We start from the raw sequence: 19,233 nt of genomic DNA, 5'->3' as shown, positions 1-19,233 counted from the left end.
AGATATATGATATCTACTGATCTGCTTTCATCGAACACCTCAAAAATATAATGAAAAAAAATCAAGTAAGTTAGTTAAACACGAACGTTTACTACGGAAGAAATGTTGCGAATTATTTATCATATTATTTTCTTCGAAGAATTTCACCATATTGTCGCGAATGATAGTCTCCATTAACTTACAAACAATCGATGTCAGGCTAATTGGTCGATAGTTTCCTGGATGAGACTTGTCCCCCTTTTTGAAAATTGGTGTGACATTTGAAAGTTTCCAATTTGACGGAACTTTTCCAGCTGTTAAAGATTTATTGAGGTGATAAACAATCTTCGTCGGTAATTACGGATGCGAAAAAGTTATTTAGGATTGTAGCCATTTCATTTTCATCGTTCGTGTGGTTACCATTATCATTAGCAAGCGGTCCGATCTACAAGTGAGTGACTTTTTTTATTATTTACTTAGCTAAAAAATTCTTTAGGATTAGATTTACACGTTTCCGCTATATATTCTTGAAGATTTTTCTTGCTTCGTTTTATTAATTTCTTGGTTTCGCGGCGAATTCTGTCCAACTCTAGTTTGTCAGCCTCACTCTGAGTCGATATGTATCTACTGTATACGCGTTTTTAAGAGATAGGCTATTTTGAATTTCGTTATTCCACCATTTGGATTTCTTCTTAAAAGCTGAACGTCTGTTACGATAGGGTACGCATATGCTTATGGCATTGTTCAATATTGTGGTAAAGGCCCCCCAAGATTTATCAATATCTGTTTCCACCGAGATTTCAGTCCAGTCAGAATTACTTAGAATTGATCGGAGTCTTACGAAATTCGCTCTCTGATAATCCGGCACCTTTTCTTTACTAGGAGTTACTTTACTTTCTTTCATCTTGATGATGAATGTGATTGTTCGGTGATCGCTAGAACTAAAAATTGGACCAACATTTACTTCGTTAACTAGATCAGCTGTCGTTGAAAAGATAAGGTCAAGTATATTATTTTCCCGAGTCGGTTCTTGAACGTGTTGATGTAAATCACTTTCTAGTAAATTTGTGTACAGGTTGAGCCCTGTATGACAGTTTAACGGTTCACCCCATCTTTTCACTGGCAAGTTAAAGTCCCCAACAATTACTGCCTCGCAACTGCTACTTGTTTCTAATAATAATTCACTTAACGCGTGGTCGATATCAAGAGTCTGCCTTGGCGGTCTGTAGATAAGTCCAATTACTATTTTACGAGATTTATTTTTAATTTCAATGAAGACCGTGTCTACATTGAGTAGAAGGAGAAGAAGGAGGAGGAGGAGGAGGAGGAGGATGTAGATTAGATGGATGAGTGATTGGGTGAGTAAGAAGGAATGTAGGTAGGGAGGGAGGTAGATAGATAGGTAGATAGATAGATAGATAAATAGATAGATAGATAGATAGATAGATAGATAGATAGATAGAAAGATGCATAGATAGATAGATAAATATTGATTGGTAGGTTGACTGACTGATTAATTGATTGATAGATAGATAGATAGATGAGGAGGAGGAGGAGGAAGACAAGAATGAACTGAAAGGAGAAAGAGAAATTAGAGAAAACAAGAGAAAAAAATGAAGAGGAAGTGAAGAAGCTGAATGGAATAAGGAGGAGGAGGAGGAGGAGGAGGAGGAGGAAGAGGAGGAGGAGGAGAGAAATTGCAGAAACAGTACGAGCAGCAACCACCACCACCATCACCACCACCACCACTACTACCACCACCATCACCACCACCACCACCACCATCACCACCACCGCCACCCCGCTTCCGGTCAGACAACCACATCAGCCACTGCACTCTCGTCTCTCCCCCCCCCTCCCCCACCTCCTCCTCCTCCTCCCCTTCTTCCTCTCTTTCCTCCATCTTTTTTTTTTTTTACCTCCCATTCTCGATTTTCTCTTGTTCTTCTTCGATTAAAATTCCTATATAGATTCGGAGCAGGAGCAGGAGGAGGAGGAGGAGGAGGAGGAGGAGGAGGTCATCTACCTTCTTATGTCTTCTCCACACGTCTTAAGTTTTTACGAGAGAGAGAGAGAGAGAGAGAGAGAGAGAGAGAGAGAGAGAGAATGGAGTTTTTATCATTTGCCTTTCATCCTATCTTGACGGGGGAGGAGGAGGAGGAGGAGGAGGAAGAAAATGAGAAGTCGAAATTATAAGGCTGATGAAAAATATCTAAATGGAAAATAACAACAACATCAACAACAACAACAACAACAACAACAACAACAACAACAACAACAACAACACTAATACTACCTGCCGTAATGAGCGCCTCTTAGCACACCTTCCCTTAATTAACCTTTCGTATAATCTCATTTAGGTAAAAACGAAGCTATCATCAACGTCATCATCAGCGCCCTTGTATAATTAGTCCCGCTTAGCATAATAACAGGAGCAAGCGGAGATAATAGGAGGAGGAGGAGGAGGAGGAGGAGGAGGAGGAGGAGGAAGGAAGGCAGGAAGGAAGGAAGGAGGAGGAGGAGGAGGAGGAGGAGGAGGAGGAGGAAGGAAGGAAGGAAAGAAGTTAGGGAGCCAGGCAGAGAGAGAGGAAGGAAGCAAGGAGGAGGAGGAGGAAGGAAGGAAGGAAGGAAGAATGATTAAGATAGCTAATTTTTCGTTCTCTCTCTCTCTCTCTCTCTCTCTCACTCTCTCTCTCTCTCTCTCGCTCTCGTTGCGCTTTCTGAATTACGCGGGAAAGAGCATGTGGAGAGAGAGAGAGAGAGAGAGAGAGAGAGAGAGAGAGTCATTAATGTCCTTCTGTAAACTCTATCTCTCTTTAGAAATCTCTCTATCTTTTTTTCTCTCTCTTTCGTGTTCACTGACCCTCTCTCTCTCTCTCTCTCTCTCTCTCTCTCTCTCTCTCTCTCTCTCTCTCTCTCTCTCTCTCTCTCTCTCTCTCTCTCTCTCTCTCTCTCTCTCTCTCTCTCTCTCTCTCTCTCTCTCATTTTTATTTTATTTTTTCTCTCTCACAGGAAGTCTTGGGAAGCAGATGACATTCAACATTTTTTTTTCTTTTTGTTTTGTTTTTGTTTTTTTATTCTCAAGACAAATGGGGTTGAAATTCTCTCTCCTCATTCATTAGTTTTTATTATTATTATTATTATTATTATTATTATTATTATTATTATTATTATTATTATTATTATTATTATTATATCTTTTTTTTCTTTTTCCTCTTCCTCCTCTTCATTTTTTTTCTCCTCTTCTTCTTCTTCCTCCTCCTCTTCCTCTTCTTCCTCTTCCTCTTTATCATTCCTAAACCACCACCACATCCATCACCATCTCCTCCTCCTCTCCTCCTCCTCCTCCTCCTCTGCCTCCTCCTCCTCCTCCTTCTCTCCTCCTCTTCCTCCTTCTCTCTCCTCCATCACATACACACACGCACACACCTGTCATGCCGGAAGTTACCTGAGTCGCGCGCACACACACACACACACACACACACACACACACACACACACACATTCTATTCATTATTTTTCTCTTCCACTCCACAAATACAAAAAGTGGATGAAATTAACACTATATTTTTTTCTTAACTCCCCAACATCTGGGTCTGGATACTAATGCACAGGGCACCTAAACAGGTGCATAACACGCAACATCATCACCATCAGTATCATCATTATTACCTTCATCATCTTTCTTCCACAGATGTACAAGGTGGACGAGGGGAACGGGGAGGTCCACTTGGCTCTCTCCTCGGACTCCACATGCATCAACAAGCTTCACTCTGCCTGGAAGGGCTATGAGAGGCTCGTCCTCACGCCCCTGCCGCCCCCGGAACCCGCCCAGGAGGTAAGATCAGGCTGTGGCAGTGCTTACCCCTAGACTTAGGTGACCCAGTACTTAAACCAGTGGTTCTCAACTGGTGGTCCACGGACCACTGATGGTCCATGGTGACTTTTTGAGTGATCCACAGTACGTCCACTGAATTTTTCAAAAACTGGAAAATGAAGATGCATAATATTCAATTTATTGAAAATTAGGGACGAATAATTTTTTAAAAATGGCCTTTCATTTGTCATATTCCTATTTAAGAAAATATTGGCACCGAGTCACTTTCAGTTTCTGAATTTAATCTATTAAGAAATGAATATCCGAGATTCACTGTACGAGTCAAAGTGACGAGCCATCCAAGTGATTCCTTTCAGCTGCTGCGCGGCTACATATGACACTGTCGTAAAGTGCTGTAGCCATATATAATTGCAAAACAAAATGCTTGTTGCATATGCTTAATTTATCCTTACTCAAAAATGAAATGGTCCACGACTTTTTTTATTGGGCTGGTGGTTCGTGGCTTGAAGCGAGATGAGAATCACTGACTTAAACCCATTGCTACGTGTCCTGCCCGGCTTTCTTACCACCAGCGCCCTCTTAACATCACCCTTACTTAAGACCTTTCATCCATTTATAAACTTCAATCAAGTCCCCTCGCAACCTTCGCCTTTCCAGTGAATGCAGATTTAAATGCTTAAGTTTATCCTCATATGGCAAGTTTCTCACCCCTTGAATCATTTTGGTCATCCTCCTCTGTACAGATTTTAACATCTTGATTACGCATTCTATAGTAAGGTGATCAATACTGGACCGCATGATCGAGATGAGGTCTAACTAATACTAAGTAAAATGTGAGGATGACTTAGGCGCTTCTGTTGCTTCGCTCCTTGAAATGAATCCCAGTACCCTGTTTGCTCAATTCCTAGCCTGAATGCATTGTGCCCTTGGAAGGAGATCAGAGCTCACTAAGACCCTTGAATCCCTCTCACATCTAGACCTGTTTACGGGAGTGTCACTCAAGCACTAATTATGTGAAGGGTTATACCTCCTCCTTGATATGAATCCCAGTACCTTGTTTGCACGATGCCTAGCCTGAATGCATTGTGCCCTTGGACGGAGATCTGAGTTCACTAACACCCCTAGATCCATTTCGCACCTAGAACTGCTTAGGAGAGTGTCAATTTAACACTAATTATGTGAGGGGTTACTCTTACTACACTCAGAATACTTCCCGACATTGAACTCCGTATGAGGAAGAATTATGATAAAGAACAAAATAATGAGCGATTCTTTAACTCTCACTGTTCGCGGTCTTGGTGGTGATGGTGATGGTGGAGATCCTCTTCTTCCTCTTCTTTCTCCTCTTGTTCATGTGTGTGTTCTCTTATTCCCAGCATCTAATTCCTCCTAAGCCTTCTATACCCACTTTCTTCTACATAACACTCAGTCTCTAGAGAAAAAAAAATCAAGTTCTCATTATTCTTAAACATATTAGGACATTAGGAAAACAAAGGAAGGAAAAGTGTGTGTGTGTGTGTGTGTGTGTGTGTGTGTGTGTGTGTGTGTGTGTGTGTGTGTGTGTGTGTGTGTGTGTGTGTGTGTGTGTGTGTGTGTGTGTGTGTGTGTGTGTGTGTGTGTGTGTGTTATGTGTGTTCATTTGTGTAGAAGAAGGAAGGAAGGAAGGAAAGAAAGAAAGGGAAAAAAGGAGGAAAGCAAAGGAAGGGAGAACTGTGTGTGTGTGTGTGTGTGTGTGTGTGTGTGTGTGTGTGTGTGTGTGTGTTATGTGTGTTCATTTGTGTAGAAGAAGGAAGGAAGGAAGGAAAGAAAGAAAGGGAAAAGAGGAGGAAAGCAAAGGAAGGGAGAACTGTGTGTGTGTGTGTGTGTACCTCTAGTTTCTCCTCATATATTTCCCTGTGCCTTAATTCCCTCCCCTCCCTCATACAGGTGTCGTCAGCAAGGTGTGTCTTCCCGCCGTGGGCTCAGGGGAAGTGGGAGAACCTGGAGGTGGACGGTAATGTGGCCACCTACACGGACCTCACATCCTACAAGACCCTCAGAGTGTACTGCGTGGACCCCCAGATGGCGGGCCTCGTCCCCGTCTACACCCAGAGCCAGTGGTGAGGAGAATAAGATAGATGGATAGATAAATAGAGATAGAGATAGAGAGAAATAGATAGATAGGTAGACAGATAGATAGATATAGCGAAGACTCGTGTGTGTGTGTGTGTGTGTGTGTGTGTGTGTGTGTGTGTGTTTATAGTAGTGTGGCAATGAAAAGATCAAGGCTAAGAGAGAGAGAGAGAGAGAGAGAGAGAGAGAGAGAGAATAGAAAGAAAATTGATAAGAGGGAAGAAAAGGAAAGAGAAAATGGTGGAAGGAGAGAGGGAGGGAAGGAAGGAAGGAAGGAAGGAAGGAAGGAAAAAAGATTAAGATGGAATGAAAATAATGAATGCAAGCTTCTCTCTCTCTCTCTCTCTCTCTCTCTCTCTCTCTCTCTCTCTCTCTCTCTCTCTCTCTCTCTCTCTCTCTCTCTCTCTCCAGTGCGTCCTTGTGGAGGATGAAGACCCCAAAGGAAGGAGGGAAGGAAAGAAGGGAGGAAAGAAGGAAGGAAGGAAGGAAGAAGGGCGGAAGGGAGAGAGAGAGAGAGAGAGAGAGAGAGAGAGAGAGAGCGATGATACGTGACGGAAGGAAGGAAGAGATGGAGACACTGAGGAGGAGGAGGAGGAGGAGGGTAGAGTGGGTGAGTTTATGAGGAAGATGAAGGAAAATGAAAACACGAACGAGGAGGAGGAGGAGGAGGAGGAGGAGGAAGAAGAAGAAGAAAAAGAAGAAGAGGAGGAGGAGGAGGAGGATATAGAGGAAGAGGTGATGAGGAAAATGAAAGGAAAAGGAAAACACGAACGAGGAGGAGGAGGACAAACAGAAGGAAGAAGAGGAGGAGGAGGAGGAGGAGGCAATTAGAGGTAAGTGGTCGTGTAGTTATGGGTGGTTAGAAGGATGAGAGAATTCACCGTGGGAGAGAAAGGAAGGAAGGAAGGAAGGATAGAAGGAAGGAAAGGAAGGATGGAAGGAAGGAAGGAAGGAAAGGAAGGAAGGAAGGATGGAAGGAAGGAAAGGAAGGAAGGAAGGATGGAAGGAAGGATGGAAAGGAAGGAAGGAAGGAAGGAAGGAAGGATGGAAGGAAGGAAGGATGAAAGGAAGGAAGGAAAGGATGGAAGGAAGGAAGGAAGGATGGATGGATGAAAGGAAGGAAGGAAGGAAAAAAAGTAAGAAAGAAAGAAAGAAAAAAAAAGAAAGAAAAAAGAAAGGAAGGAAGAAAGAAAAAAAGAAAGAAAGAAAGAAAGAAAGAAAGGGAAGGAAAAGAGATAGAATAGAGAGAAAGAAGAGAATACACGTAAGGGGGAGGAGGAGAAGGAAGAAGGATGGAAGGAAGGAAGGAAGGAAAAAGGGAAAGAAAGAGGGGAAGGAAGGAAGGAAGGGATATAAGATGAAATTCGGATAGAGAGAAGAGAAGAAAACAGAAAAGAAGGAAAATGAAGAGGAAGATGAAAAGGAGGAGGAGGAGGAGGAAGAGAGGAAGGAAGGTAAGCTAACCCCTCATTTCCTCCTTGGACGTGTGAGAACCTCCTCCTCCTCCTCCTCCTCCTCCTCCTCTTCTTCTTCTTCGTGTTCTTCCTCCTTTTCCTCTTCTATATTTACGTTTATCACAGACATGGACGATTGGACGTCTCTCTCTCTCTCTCTCTCTCTCTCTCTCTCTCTCTCTCTCTCTCTCTCTCTCTCTCTCTCTCTCTCTCTCTCTCTCGATAATTTTCCTATTAACTGACCCTTCCTTCTTCCTCTTCCTCTCCCAACATACATAACGAAGGAGGAGAAGGAGGAGGAGGAGGAGGAGGAGGAGGAGGAGGAGGAGGAGGAGGGAGGGAGGGAGTGAGGGAGGAAGAAAGTAAGGAAGAAAAAAAAAAAACGACTTCGTGCATTTTGGGAGAGAGAGAGAGAGAGAGAGAGAGAGAGGAAATAGGTTTATGGTGAGTGCATTCGAAGGTCATGAAGGAAGAATGTAAGTTTTGGGTGATTCTTAGGATTTAAAAATAAAGAGAGAGAAAAGACAGGGTGACTCTCTCTCTCTCTCTCTCTCTCTCTCTCTCTCTCTCTCTCTCTCTCTCTCTCTCTCTCTCTCTCTCTCTCTCTCTCTCTCTCTCTCTCATTCATTCTTTCTTTCTTGTTTTCTTTCTCATTCTTTATTTTTTATTCTCTCTCTCTCTCTCTCTCTCTCTCTCTCTCTCTCTCTCTCTCTCTCTCTCTCTCTCTCTCTCTCTCTCTCTCTCTCTCTCTCTCAGATCACGTCAGAAGCCAAAAAAAAAAAAACTATCTGGAGAGTGTGTGGTGCAGAAAATTACTTCCTCTCTCTCTCTCTCTCTCTCTCTCTCTCTCTCTCTCTCTCTCTCATTAATAGCGCTGGTGATGTCAGTTAAAGGACTGGATGGTTATGGAAGGAGAGAGAGAGAGAGAGAGAGAGAGAGAGAGAGAGAGAGAGAGAGAGAGAGAGAGAGAGAGAGAGAGGTAGTTAAATTAATAGATGCAAAGATAGATACATAGATAGATAGATAGTAGTAGTAGTAGCAGGAGGAGGAGGAGTCTATCTATCTATCTCTCCATCTCTCTATCTCTCTATGTATCTATGTATCTGTTCCTATTTTCTTGCTGTAATAGTAACAGTAGTAGTGCATAATATAAACGTGTTTCCTACCTGTATTCATGACTGCTGTCTGTTCTCCCGTGTGCTCAGCGGGGAGGCGTCCTTCACGTGCCTGGCCATGCAGGAGCGGAGTTCCAACGTCATGGAGTTCCAGATCAGTAAGTCACACCAGGCTGGGCTTGAGAAAATAAAAATAGATAAGTCTCAGTCAGGGAAGGAAGGCAGCCAAAGAAAACAATGATTATTTTCCAACTGGCTGGTTTAAGGGAAAAAAAGGATATATCTCACACTGGTTGGCCTAAGGAATGAAAAAAATATATAATCTTTCTTTTCTCCCAGCCAGGCCAGCTCTCCTCTAAGCCTCTGCATTCCTCTCCCAGCCACCTGCCTGCTTAAGGTTCTACACACTCACCTTTATATTCTATTTCTTTTCCAAACCACAAAACAATATATATTCACATACATACTATCAGAGATTTAAACACACACACACACACACACACACACATATAAATAAATAAATAAATAAATAAATATATATATATATATATATATATATATATATATATATATATATATATATATATATATATATATATATATATATATATATATATATATATATATATATATATATAATATTATATATATATATATATATATATATATATATATATATATATATATTCTCTCTCTGTGTGTGTGTGTGTTTATAATGATATTCTTGTATTAAGGTGTGGTGGGTCCTTTCCTCCTATCCTGTGCCTGTGCCCCCAACTGTACCTCTACCTTACAGTCTTCCAGTGCCACCATCTGTGTGTTGTGTGCACTCCTCATTATTCCGTTGACCTTCCCTCACCCCACACTAACCCTTTCCTCCCTCCCTCCCTTCCCCGTGCAGGTCCTGATGTACAGAAGGAGTACCACCAGGGGCTGTGTTCCTCACCTGCCTCACTCACCTGGGACTCCTGGGTCACACAAGGACGTGAGTACACACAGGACACAGGATATTTCTGACAACTTGTACCCATCACTCAGTCACAGCAGAATAGTGCCAGACAAACTCTCTGTTCTGTACCATTTACCTGTGATGTCTTTATTTACTTGTTGGAAGGATATCAAAGCCAGGGACCCAAATAAGACATAGGGATATGTAGGATATGTCTGCCAACTTGCACTCACTCCTCTCTCCATGACATGATCCTCTGTCCTTCCTCTGTAGGGGTGGACAGGTTCCGGCAGTCCCCGTGTCCAGTGGCCGGGGAGTACACTGGGGTCATACCGGACGCCCCCATGCTGTGCGCCAAGCTCTACTCGGACTGCAACAACCCGGAGATCATGTTCTACACCGTGTTCTCCTGCAACAACCGCTCCGAGGTGATAGAAGGTGTGTTGAGGAGGGTTTGTCCTTGTACTCTTGTTTTTGTGTGTGTGTGTGTGTGTGTGTGTGTGTGTTGCTCTGGGTACAAGGTTGGTATTCTCAGATGCTTCAGAACAGTTCACCTCTTGTAGTTTTGTCTAAGTGTATTTTATCTTTATAATCCACTTACTAGCCTTTCCTATCCCTGCGGAATGGTTACTTTTACATTGTCTAATCTAAACTGAGAGCCATTAACCTTACCGATATACATGATTTCCTCTCTCTCCCTGTCTTTGTAGATCACATATTTACCTAACCCAACAGACTTCTTAAGCTTACCTAACTTTACCAAACCCAAGAGATTCCTTACTTAACTTTACCTCACGTTCTTAACCTTACATAATCTAGTTAACTCACACTCCATCTCTCTTAAGCTTACCTAACTTTACCTAACCCAAGAGATTCCTTACTTTACCTCACGTTCTTAACCTTACATAATCTAGTTAACTCACACTCCATCTCTCTTAAGCTTACCTAACTTTACCTAACCCAAGAGATTCCTTACTTAACTTTACCTCACCTTCTTAACCTTACATAATCTAGTTAACTCACACTCCATCTCTCTTAAGCTTACCTAACTTTACCAAACCCAAGAGATTCCTTACTTAACTTTACTTCATCTTTGTAACCTTACATAATCTACGTAGTTAACTCACAGACTCCATCTCTTAACCTCCTCTCCCGCCCCTTCCCCCCCAGAGCGTGAGTACCGATGCCTGGGCCAGTGGGTGGAGGCGGGCATCACCTACACCTACACGGAGCGGAGGGACCAGGCCAGCTATGAGTGCTTCGCCGGGGAGGTGGTGGACAGCGACGAGATCTTCATCATGGAGGCCGGAGTGAACTGCCAGCGTGGCCTGAGGGTGCTGAGCTATGGCATGAAGCTGGTCAAGCAAGGTGAGGAGCAGGAGGGGGAGGAGGAGGGGGATAGAGGAGGAAGATTCATAAAGCAAAATGGGAAAAAAAGGAAGGTTTAGGAGGATGAGGAGGTGAGGGTGCAAAAGGTGGAGGTAGAGAAGCAATGTCAGTAGGAGGAGGAGGAGGAGGAGAGGAAGGAGAAGGGAGGGAAGAAGCATAGAAAAAGGAAGAGGAGGAGAAGGAGAGTTTGGAGAACTTAAGTGTACTAGTAATGGTAAGGGAGGAAGGAAGTGGAAAGTGAAGAAGGTAATAGTAGTAGTAGTAGTAGTAGTAGTAGTAGTAGTAGTAGTAGTAGTAAAACATATCGACAAAAGCTAACTCCAGCATTACTATATATATACCTATTAACACAGCACAATCCCTTCTCCACAGCCCCATGCCTCAACGACCCAGGCCTTACCGGAGTGTCCAAGCCCCAGCCAGCCCCTCAGCCCCCCTGGTGGACCACGACGCGCTACCCCTGGGGGAAGAAGGCAGCTCCATCACCCCCGACAGACCCTGGGACGAAGGATGATGGAGGGACAGCTTACGGCATGGTCCCTAATGTGTCTGTTCATGTCCTGTCCCTTCTGTTGGTGTTTGTCTGTGTCCAATGGAGCTTTGTGTAGAGGAGGAGGAGGAGGAGGAGGAGGTCAGAAGTGTAAGTCCAAAGAGTTATATAAGAAGAAGAATAGAAGAAGAAGAAAGAAAAGAAGTAGAAAGAGGAGGAAGAGGAGGAGGAGTGTGTCAGAAGAGCAAGAATCCAAAGAAGTAGAAGAGGAGAAAAAGGAGGAAGGAGGAGGAGGAGGAGGAGGAGGAAAGAAATTGAAAGAAAGAAGCAGGGAGGAGGAGAAGGAGGAGCAGAAGGAGGAAGAGGAGGAAAGGAAAGGATATGGAGGAAAGTTAAAAAGTTATGTGTGTGTGTGTGTGTGTGTGTGTGTGTGTGTGTGTGTGTGTGTAGATACATATACCTAAATATATACCACATTCTCTTGATATAAGTTCACCCAAAGAGGGAAAAAGAGGAAGAGAAGAGGAGGAGGAGGAGGTGAAAGCCAGAAATGGGTAAAAAGAGGAGGAGGAAGAAGAGGTGGGGAATAGGTAGGGGTAGAAAGGAGGAGGAGGAGGAGGAGGTATGGGTATAGAGAAGGAAGAAGAAGAAGAGGAGGAGGAGGAGGTATGGGTATAGAGAAGGAAGAAGAAGAAGAAGAAGAGGAGGAGGAGGAGGAGGTATGGGTATAGAGAAGGAAGAAGAAGAGGAGGAGGAGGAGGAGGTGAAAGACAGAAATTGGTAAAAAGAGGAGGAGGAAGAGGTAGAGGTAGAACGAAGGAGGATGAAGAAGAGGAGGTATGGGTATAGAGAAGGAAGAAGAAGAGGAGGAGGAGGAGAAAGATGGGTCTGTATATACTCAACAGCTTCACCCATGATCTCTGTTTCCTATGATACAATGAGTGGCATTTCTTAGTAAGGGAGAGCTTGGGATGTGGGTGTAAGGTCCATACTCTTAAACACATCAGCGCTTCGGTTCCCATTTGAAGAGCCCCTCACTGAAGTTGCTGGGGACTGTTTTGGGTGTTATTCTAGTGTTTGCCCGTACTCACCCCTCGCAACCAAAATCGGCTAGGGGGCCATTGAGATCATTTGAGGCCTGGTCCGTACTTTTAAACATATCAGCGCTTCGGATCCCATTTGAAGAGCCCCTCACTGAAGTTGCTGGGGACTGTTTTGGGTGTTATTCTAGTGTTTACCCGTACTCACCCCTCGCAACCAAAATTCACTAGGGGGCCATTAAGACTGCAGGGAATGCGGCGGTAAACACGAAATGCGTCGCAAATGCATAGTTCTTGAGTTATGGGGGGGGTTGAAAAATGCCCTAGATGTATGGGCAAACACGAATTTTACCCCGTTTTGTGATTCCAGTGATAGTTTTACCCGACTCCTGTATCTTGAATGGGAAAACAGCCATGAATACCCAGTTAATCTTCTCTGTGGCCTTGAGAAATAGTTGTAGTGGGAGGCTGACATGTTTAAAAAGTTGCCGGGATTTTCATGGACTGTTTTGTGATCCCAGTGATAGTTTAACCTGACTCCTGTGTCGTGAATAGGGAAAACAGCCATGAATACCCAGTTAATCTTCTCTGTAGCCTTGGGAAATGGTTATAGTGGGTCTGATATGTTTAAAAAGTTGTTGGGATTTTCATGAACTGTTTTGTGATCCCAGTGATAGTTTTACCCGACTCCTGTATCTTGAATAGGGAAAACAGCCATGAATACCCAGTTAATCTTCTCTGTGGCCTTGGGAAACAGTTGTAGTGGGAGGCTGACATGTTTAAGAATATGGATCTAAGTCTCTCCCTCTCCCTCCAGAAGCCATGCACTGATGTACTCTCTTGCTGTTGTTATGACCGTGTATATACTGATATAGCCACGCCTACACCCGCCCTATTTGTACATAGGTGTAAATACAGTTGATATCCCCGTGATGTTTGTTCTGCCGTGAATAAAGGACCTTTGATTGACCATCCCTCCATGGCAACCCTGACCTCACTCCCACACACGTGCGACTCTAAACACCTAAGCCTAAGACAGTAGCTAGGCAGAGTAGATGACCCACTAAAGGGAGAACTGATGAACAGCATTGGTCAGGACACGTTTATGTATATATGTTTACAGCAGAGGAGGCAGTCAAGGGCAAGAAACAAGTGGAAACAATAAGCCACAGAAGAACTGCTCCAGAATAGTGACCATGAGGACAGCTGCTGAACAAATGACTGACAAGATAATGCCAGCCAACCAGAGATGACGCCAGGACGGGAGGAACACTGCGGCTGCACGGTGATGGCAATCATCACAACACGTCTACAGTGTCCCTGGGTGAGCCTTGAAAGGCCCAAAGCCCTTCATCAGGTGCCTGCAGCAGCCCCGGGCCCTGGTGGCAGCAGCCCCGCCCCGCCATCCTTGAGGATGACCCGCAGTGGGTCCCAGCCTGTCACACCCACCTTGGCACCGGCCACGCGGCAGCCAAAGGTTATGCTGTCCTGCAGGCCATGGCCCCGTGCCAGGGCGAAGATGGTGGCTGCGTTGAACGTGTCGCCGGCCCCGAGAGTGTCCACCACACTGGCTGGGGGGAAGGCCGGGCTGTGCACCACCTCACCCTGGCCCTGGCATGCGCTGGCACCCTCCTCGCCCCAGGGGCACACCACCATGGCACTGCGGACCAGGCAACAGAACAGCACCGTCAGCCACATCCGCCTCAACACCCTTCATGGATACTAGAAAACTCTTGGCCACAACACAACACCCCTGACAGCCCCACCAAGGACTCACCCAGGTCGTGCCACCTTCTGCACCTCCCCCAGGGCCTGTGCCATGCTGGTGTAGCCCTTGAAGACTGCATAGTCCTTGGACACAGACACCACATCCGCCAGGGGGATCAGCACCTCAAGCTCCGGCCGGGCCTTCTCGATCTCCACAGAGCAGGTGATGGGCGGGCCAGTCACACCCTCATTGTGGGCACGCACCAGACCCACCATGGACTTCACGGCTTCCACGTTACGGCCCTGCCCACACACACACACACAAGTGGTTAAGTGAGGACCATCCATGAGTTAAAAGATAAATAAGATGAATATGAAGATCGGACAATACAAGCATGACTCAAATCCATTTTAAGCCATAACTACACACACATATAATTGGTTCAGGTAAGGGGCATACACTAGTTAAAAGATAAACTGAATATGGAGGCAGGAAAATACAAGCATGACTCAAATCCATTAAACTACAACTCTGAACTTCACCTAACCCAAAAGATCTATCAACCCTCCCTTATCTAACCTCCCATCTCTCTCTTTCTCTCTTACTAACCTTACCTAACACATAAGAGATCTATCAATAACCTCCCGTCTCTCTCTCTCTCCCTCCCTCTCTCTCATTCACTTATTTTTCTCCTCTTTTTTCTATTTCTTCCCCCCATTTTTTATCCTTTTCTTCCTTTTTCCCTTACCTTACCTAACCTCATCTACCCCAAGGGATCTATCAACCTTCTCTTATATAACCTCCTATCTCTCTTACTAACCTCGAAGTGGACCCAGCGGTACGGGGTGAGGTCCAGCCTGGCAAAGTCCTGGACCGTCAGCTCAGGCAGGTTCTTGTTGGAGTGTATGATGGTGCGCGAGCCCGTCTCCTGGCTCAGGACGATGCAGGAGCAGGGCGCCTCACACCCCCCGCACACCACCACCTGCGATGTGTCCACCCCATACTTGGCAAAGTCGTCCAGCAGAAAACTGAAGGAGAAGGAGAGAGGGAAGAAGAAAGGTGGAGAAAAGGAAGGAGTGAATAGGAGGGAAAGTGAAGATGGGAGAAAGTGAGGGACTGAGATAAAAGAATGGCCAAGGAAATGACAGCTTAGACTATGGATGTATTTTTCAAGAGGTGACTGATTTCCACTTGATATACTGAGAACACACAGTTGAACATACATTTGATACTACACTATACCATTTTTATTACTATACTACTGATATACTGAGGAATATACACATACCTAATCTACCTTTAATAAAACTAAGGCAATGATGATGTGAATATGTTAGTGAGGGATTTAGTGACAAGTCCATCTGGCACCACTTCTAAATACATCTCCTTACCTCTTCTCGTGGGAGTCAGCGATGGTGCCAAAATAGGTCACCTTGGCCCCCAGCAGTGCCAGGACGGTGCTGTTGTTGGAGGCATTACCACCGCGCTGCCACCGCTGCTCAAGGCACCTAGAAAATGACGGTATAAGAATTAAATACAGAACTGATAACTAACAGAAATAAAAGAAATAAGAAAAATAAAGAGAAATTACAAAAAATAAAATATCTCAAATCCATAACCTTTACAACAACCTTTACACATGAGGGTAAATATATGATATCTACCTAGCCTTGAGTCCATCCAATACCTCTTCTGTGTGTGTGTGTGTGTGTGTGTGTGTATTTACCTATCTGTATTTACCTATTTGTAGTCTACCAGGCCCAAGCTAAGTTCTAATAGTCCCATCTCCTTATCTACATTCATCTAGCCTTTCCTTCATTTGGTGGACACTTCTCGCCTCCACCACCTCTTCCCCTAAGCTGTGTGTGTGTGTGTGTGTGTGTGTGTGTGTGTGTGTGTGTGTGTGTGTGTGTGTGTGTGTGTGTGTGTGTGTGTGTATCTACCTATTTGTAGTCTACCAGGCCCAAGCTAAGTTGTAATAGTCCCATCTCCATATCTACATTCATCTAGCCTTTCCTTCATTTGGTGGACACTGCTCGCCTCCACCACCTCTTCCCCTAAGCTGTGTGTGTGTGTACCTCTGATCCGTGTCCTCCACAGGGAAGCGCACCACCTTACTGACGATGTCGAGGCAGCACAGGCCAACACACAGGATTTTCTTCTCCTCCTCGGAACTCATCGCAGCGACACTCACAAACACTCCTTTCTGTGGGCCTTTTAGAGTTGCTGAATCACTGCAGTTAGTTTTTATTTTTGTTATTGTTTCTAAGTTGCTGTTTTTTCCTCTTTGACCTCTCTTGTAAAGGTTATGGATTTGAGATATTTTGTTCTTTGTCTTATTTCTTGTTATTTTTCTTATTTTATTTCTGTTAGTTATCAGTTACACACACACGCACACACACACACTAGACACTGGTATGATATATTTTCTCTCCCTCTTCTTCTCTCCATCTGTTTCTTTCTCCTCTCTGTCTCTGTCTGTCGTCAATCCCACACTCAAGACACTAGCCACTTATTCAATTTTTTTTTCTTTCTCTCTCTACTTGAATAAGGAGGCAAAGGTCATGTCTGATAAGGTTAAGCCGCGTCACTCTCTGAAGGACCTTGCTAAGCCTTCTATTCTTGTGTGTGTTCTTGGCTTCCTTGATTCTTCCCTTTATCCTCCGACTCTCTCTCTTAAAGTCTAGCGTGATGGTCCTAGGTGTGTGTTCTTGCTTCCAGTCGGCTGCTTCTTTACCTGTGGATGAAGAAGGCCGTTTGGACGTGTGGAAATGGAAGAGGTCAATGTGGTGTGTCAGGTTGGGATGGGGAAAATAATGGGGATGCTTACCACGGCCTGATCACGAGCTAGAATTGTCATCGCCAGCATGTACCCTCCTGACCTGAGCAAGCTCATTAGTCGATCTCTTGGTGCTGGTGGGACCTTCACAAACCACACACCCCTTCCCCTTTGTGTGTGTGTGTGTGTGTGTCTCAGAAAGGTTAATTACCGAGAGGTGTCATTTTTTTCTAGGCTTAAGACGGGCAAGGAAGAAAGAAAATCATTTAAGTTACCTTATGCTTTTTTCCTCCATGTCTTCAGTATTTATCATTGAATAGTATAAACTTTCCTGGGGCACTAACCTAGTCTTTTTAAGTTTCTGGAAGCTATTACGTTACCACACTTAATTCACTTACACTTAAGTACGTTTCGCAGACCAGTTGAATGAAACAATTATGCTGCGCTCGTATTATGTTGACATAAGTTAACTGAGGGTGGTGACATGGTCGGGTCAAACTTAAAGCCTGCAGTTTCCCAATACTTATCTAGACGAAATTTAAATGCGTTATTTATAAAAACAACTCATAACATAAGCATAAACCCCTTACAATGGCTACAACACAAACACAACCCATACCATAAGAATAAGATGAGAAGATGGAAGAAGAAGAGGAAGAAGATAAAGGAGGAGAAAGTGAAAAAGAGGAGGAGGAGGAGAAGGAATGGGGGAAATGGCAGTGGTGATAGTACAGTAAAAAATACAAGGAAGAAGTCATAGGTACAAAATATTTCAGCCGCACAGTTCCCTTGAAGCCAGAAAACGTTTCTTGGTTAATCTAGCTAACAACTGCTTCTAATATACCGAAAAAATAGCATGGGTACTGCCAGGGCCCGTGAGAGGGGGGTGAAGCTGGTATCTTTACACCAGGGCCCGGTCTCAAAATGGGAGTAAATGGAGAGAGAGAGAGAGAGAGAGAATACTAATATGCAAAACACACCATAAACATGATATGTATATATCATATATCATATGTATATATCATTTATGGCTTTAAATTGGCTCTTAAAATTGGTCAAATTCTAAAATCCTCATAGTACCAGGGCCCAGTGATGGCTCTCCCTGGCCCTGGGTACTGCATAGGGGGAGAAGTAGTTGTTCCCTAGTTTTACCCGTTTCTTTTCGATGCGACATATCAGCCTGTGGGATTCGTTGCCTGACGAGGTGGTTGCACACGATTCTTTACCTAGTTTCAAATCTGCCCTACATGTATCCCTTGGTCCCATTCTTTACATGTTTGATTAAAATATAACCTCAGTACTCAATTAGGTAAAATTCTAGTGTTTGCCCATACTCCCCCGTCCCCCCCATACAAGCCTGGGGACCTGGTGGGAATGCAGGGTTTCGGGTGGGGGACATGAAACTATGCATTTGCGACGCATTTCATGTTTACCACCGCATTCCCCGAAGTCTCAATGGCCCCCTAGCCAATTTTGGTTGCGAGGGGTGAGTATGGGCAAACACTAGAATAATACCCTCTATTAATCACAGCATACACCTAGTAGTCTAAACAATAATTAATACACTCATCAATATAAAGTGATCTGTGCAAGGTACATAACTCAATCTTTTTTACTTAATTGACTTATACTTACTCAGTTATATACAACCCCCGACAGACTGGCGTACCTACAGATTTCAGCTGCCCCTTTCTATCCCTATTTCGTATACCTCATATAGTGCCTAATTTGTGCACATGGGGTAGCAACCAGGTGAGTTAACCAGGTGAAGAGGAAGGAGATGAAGCCATAAACATAAACCCCTTTACAATGGCTACAATACACACACAACCCATAACATAACCCCTTCCCATGGCTACAATACACACAACCCATAACATAACCCCTTCCCATGGCTACAATACACACAACCCATAACATAACCCCTTCCCATGGCTACAATACACACAACCCATAACATAACCCCTTCCCATGGCTACAATACACACACAACCCATAACATAACCCCTTCCCATGGCTACAACACATTTAACAACCTCGGTCTCATCCCCCACCCACCTGTTGTTCTTGGTGTTGGTGCCGACCTGGGCGTCCTCGGCGGGGTAGCGGCGGCACACGTTGACCATGTCCACACACACGTGGCCCACACACAGCACGGCCACGCCCCCCTCACGCCCGGGGCTCGAGGCGGGGCACTGCATGGGGGACTGGGGACGCCTGGGGTTAATATTAGGTGCTGCGTCTGCCCTAGCTGTCTTCCACGAGTCACCCAACACAGGGGCAGTGAGGACGGGGCAGGGAAGGGGTAGACTCAAGAGGAACAAGTGGGAGCCTTAGGAAGAGGAATATAATTTAGAGTCTTCAAGAGGAACAAGTGGGA

The 19,233-nt window shown here is 44.5% G+C and overlaps 2 protein-coding genes across 3 annotated transcripts in view; one reads left to right on the top strand and one right to left on the bottom strand.

The window, feature by feature from the left end:
• The window catches only part of LOC126993429 (uncharacterized), a 41,087-nt gene extending 29,080 nt beyond the window's left edge, over positions 1–12,007 (top strand). The window contains exons 6-12 of the mRNA XM_050852505.1: positions 3,674–3,817; positions 5,744–5,916; positions 8,589–8,656; positions 9,400–9,483; positions 9,721–9,885; positions 10,618–10,815; positions 11,209–12,007. Coding sequence (XP_050708462.1) covers positions 3,674–3,817; positions 5,744–5,916; positions 8,589–8,656; positions 9,400–9,483; positions 9,721–9,885; positions 10,618–10,815; positions 11,209–11,444 — 1,068 coding nt within the window. The 3' untranslated portion in view covers positions 11,445–12,007. The remainder of the gene's footprint in view (positions 1–3,673; positions 3,818–5,743; positions 5,917–8,588; positions 8,657–9,399; positions 9,484–9,720; positions 9,886–10,617; positions 10,816–11,208) is intronic.
• Positions 12,008–13,454: 1,447 nt separating this feature from the next.
• On the bottom strand, positions 13,455–19,211 carry LOC126993430 (ketohexokinase-like). 2 transcript variants are annotated; one of them, XM_050852532.1, is made up of 6 exons: positions 18,912–19,061; positions 16,153–16,811; positions 15,466–15,582; positions 14,895–15,102; positions 14,144–14,376; positions 13,455–14,026 (listed from the first exon to the last, which is right to left on the bottom strand). In XM_050852532.1, exons 2-6 carry the CDS (start codon positions 16,251–16,253, stop codon positions 13,720–13,722), a joined length of 966 nt encoding a protein of 321 aa, XP_050708489.1. In that variant the 5' UTR covers positions 16,254–16,811; positions 18,912–19,061; the 3' UTR covers positions 13,455–13,719. The 2 variants fall into 2 exon arrangements, with proteins under 2 accessions (XP_050708489.1, XP_050708478.1); XM_050852521.1 differs by lacking the exon at positions 16,153–16,811 and having other exon boundaries at positions 18,912–19,211.
• Between the last annotated feature and the right edge of the window lie 22 nt (positions 19,212–19,233).

Source organism: Eriocheir sinensis, chromosome 7 (genome assembly GCF_024679095.1).
Source record: "Eriocheir sinensis breed Jianghai 21 chromosome 7, ASM2467909v1, whole genome shotgun sequence".
NCBI classification, from domain to species: Eukaryota; Metazoa; Arthropoda; class Malacostraca; order Decapoda; family Varunidae; genus Eriocheir; species Eriocheir sinensis.
Note: the sequence above shows the minus strand (reverse complement) of the source record. Positions and strands in the feature narration are given on the sequence as shown.

What these genes read in the sequence shown, in the direction of transcription:
- LOC126993430 (XM_050852521.1), bottom strand. Translation starts at nt 19,054, where the DNA reads ATGCAGTGCCCCGCCTCGAGCCCCGGGCGTGAGGGGGGCGTGGCCGTG. An exon ending in GCTGACTCCCACGAGAAGAG is followed by an intron (nt 15,103 to 15,465) that starts GTAAGGAGATGT and finishes CTTCTCCTTCAG; the next exon opens with TTTTCTGCTGGACGACTTTG. An exon ending in ACCGCTGGGTCCACTTCGAG is followed by an intron (nt 14,377 to 14,894) that starts GTTAGTAAGAGA and finishes GTGTGTGGGCAG; the next exon opens with GGCCGTAACGTGGAAGCCGT.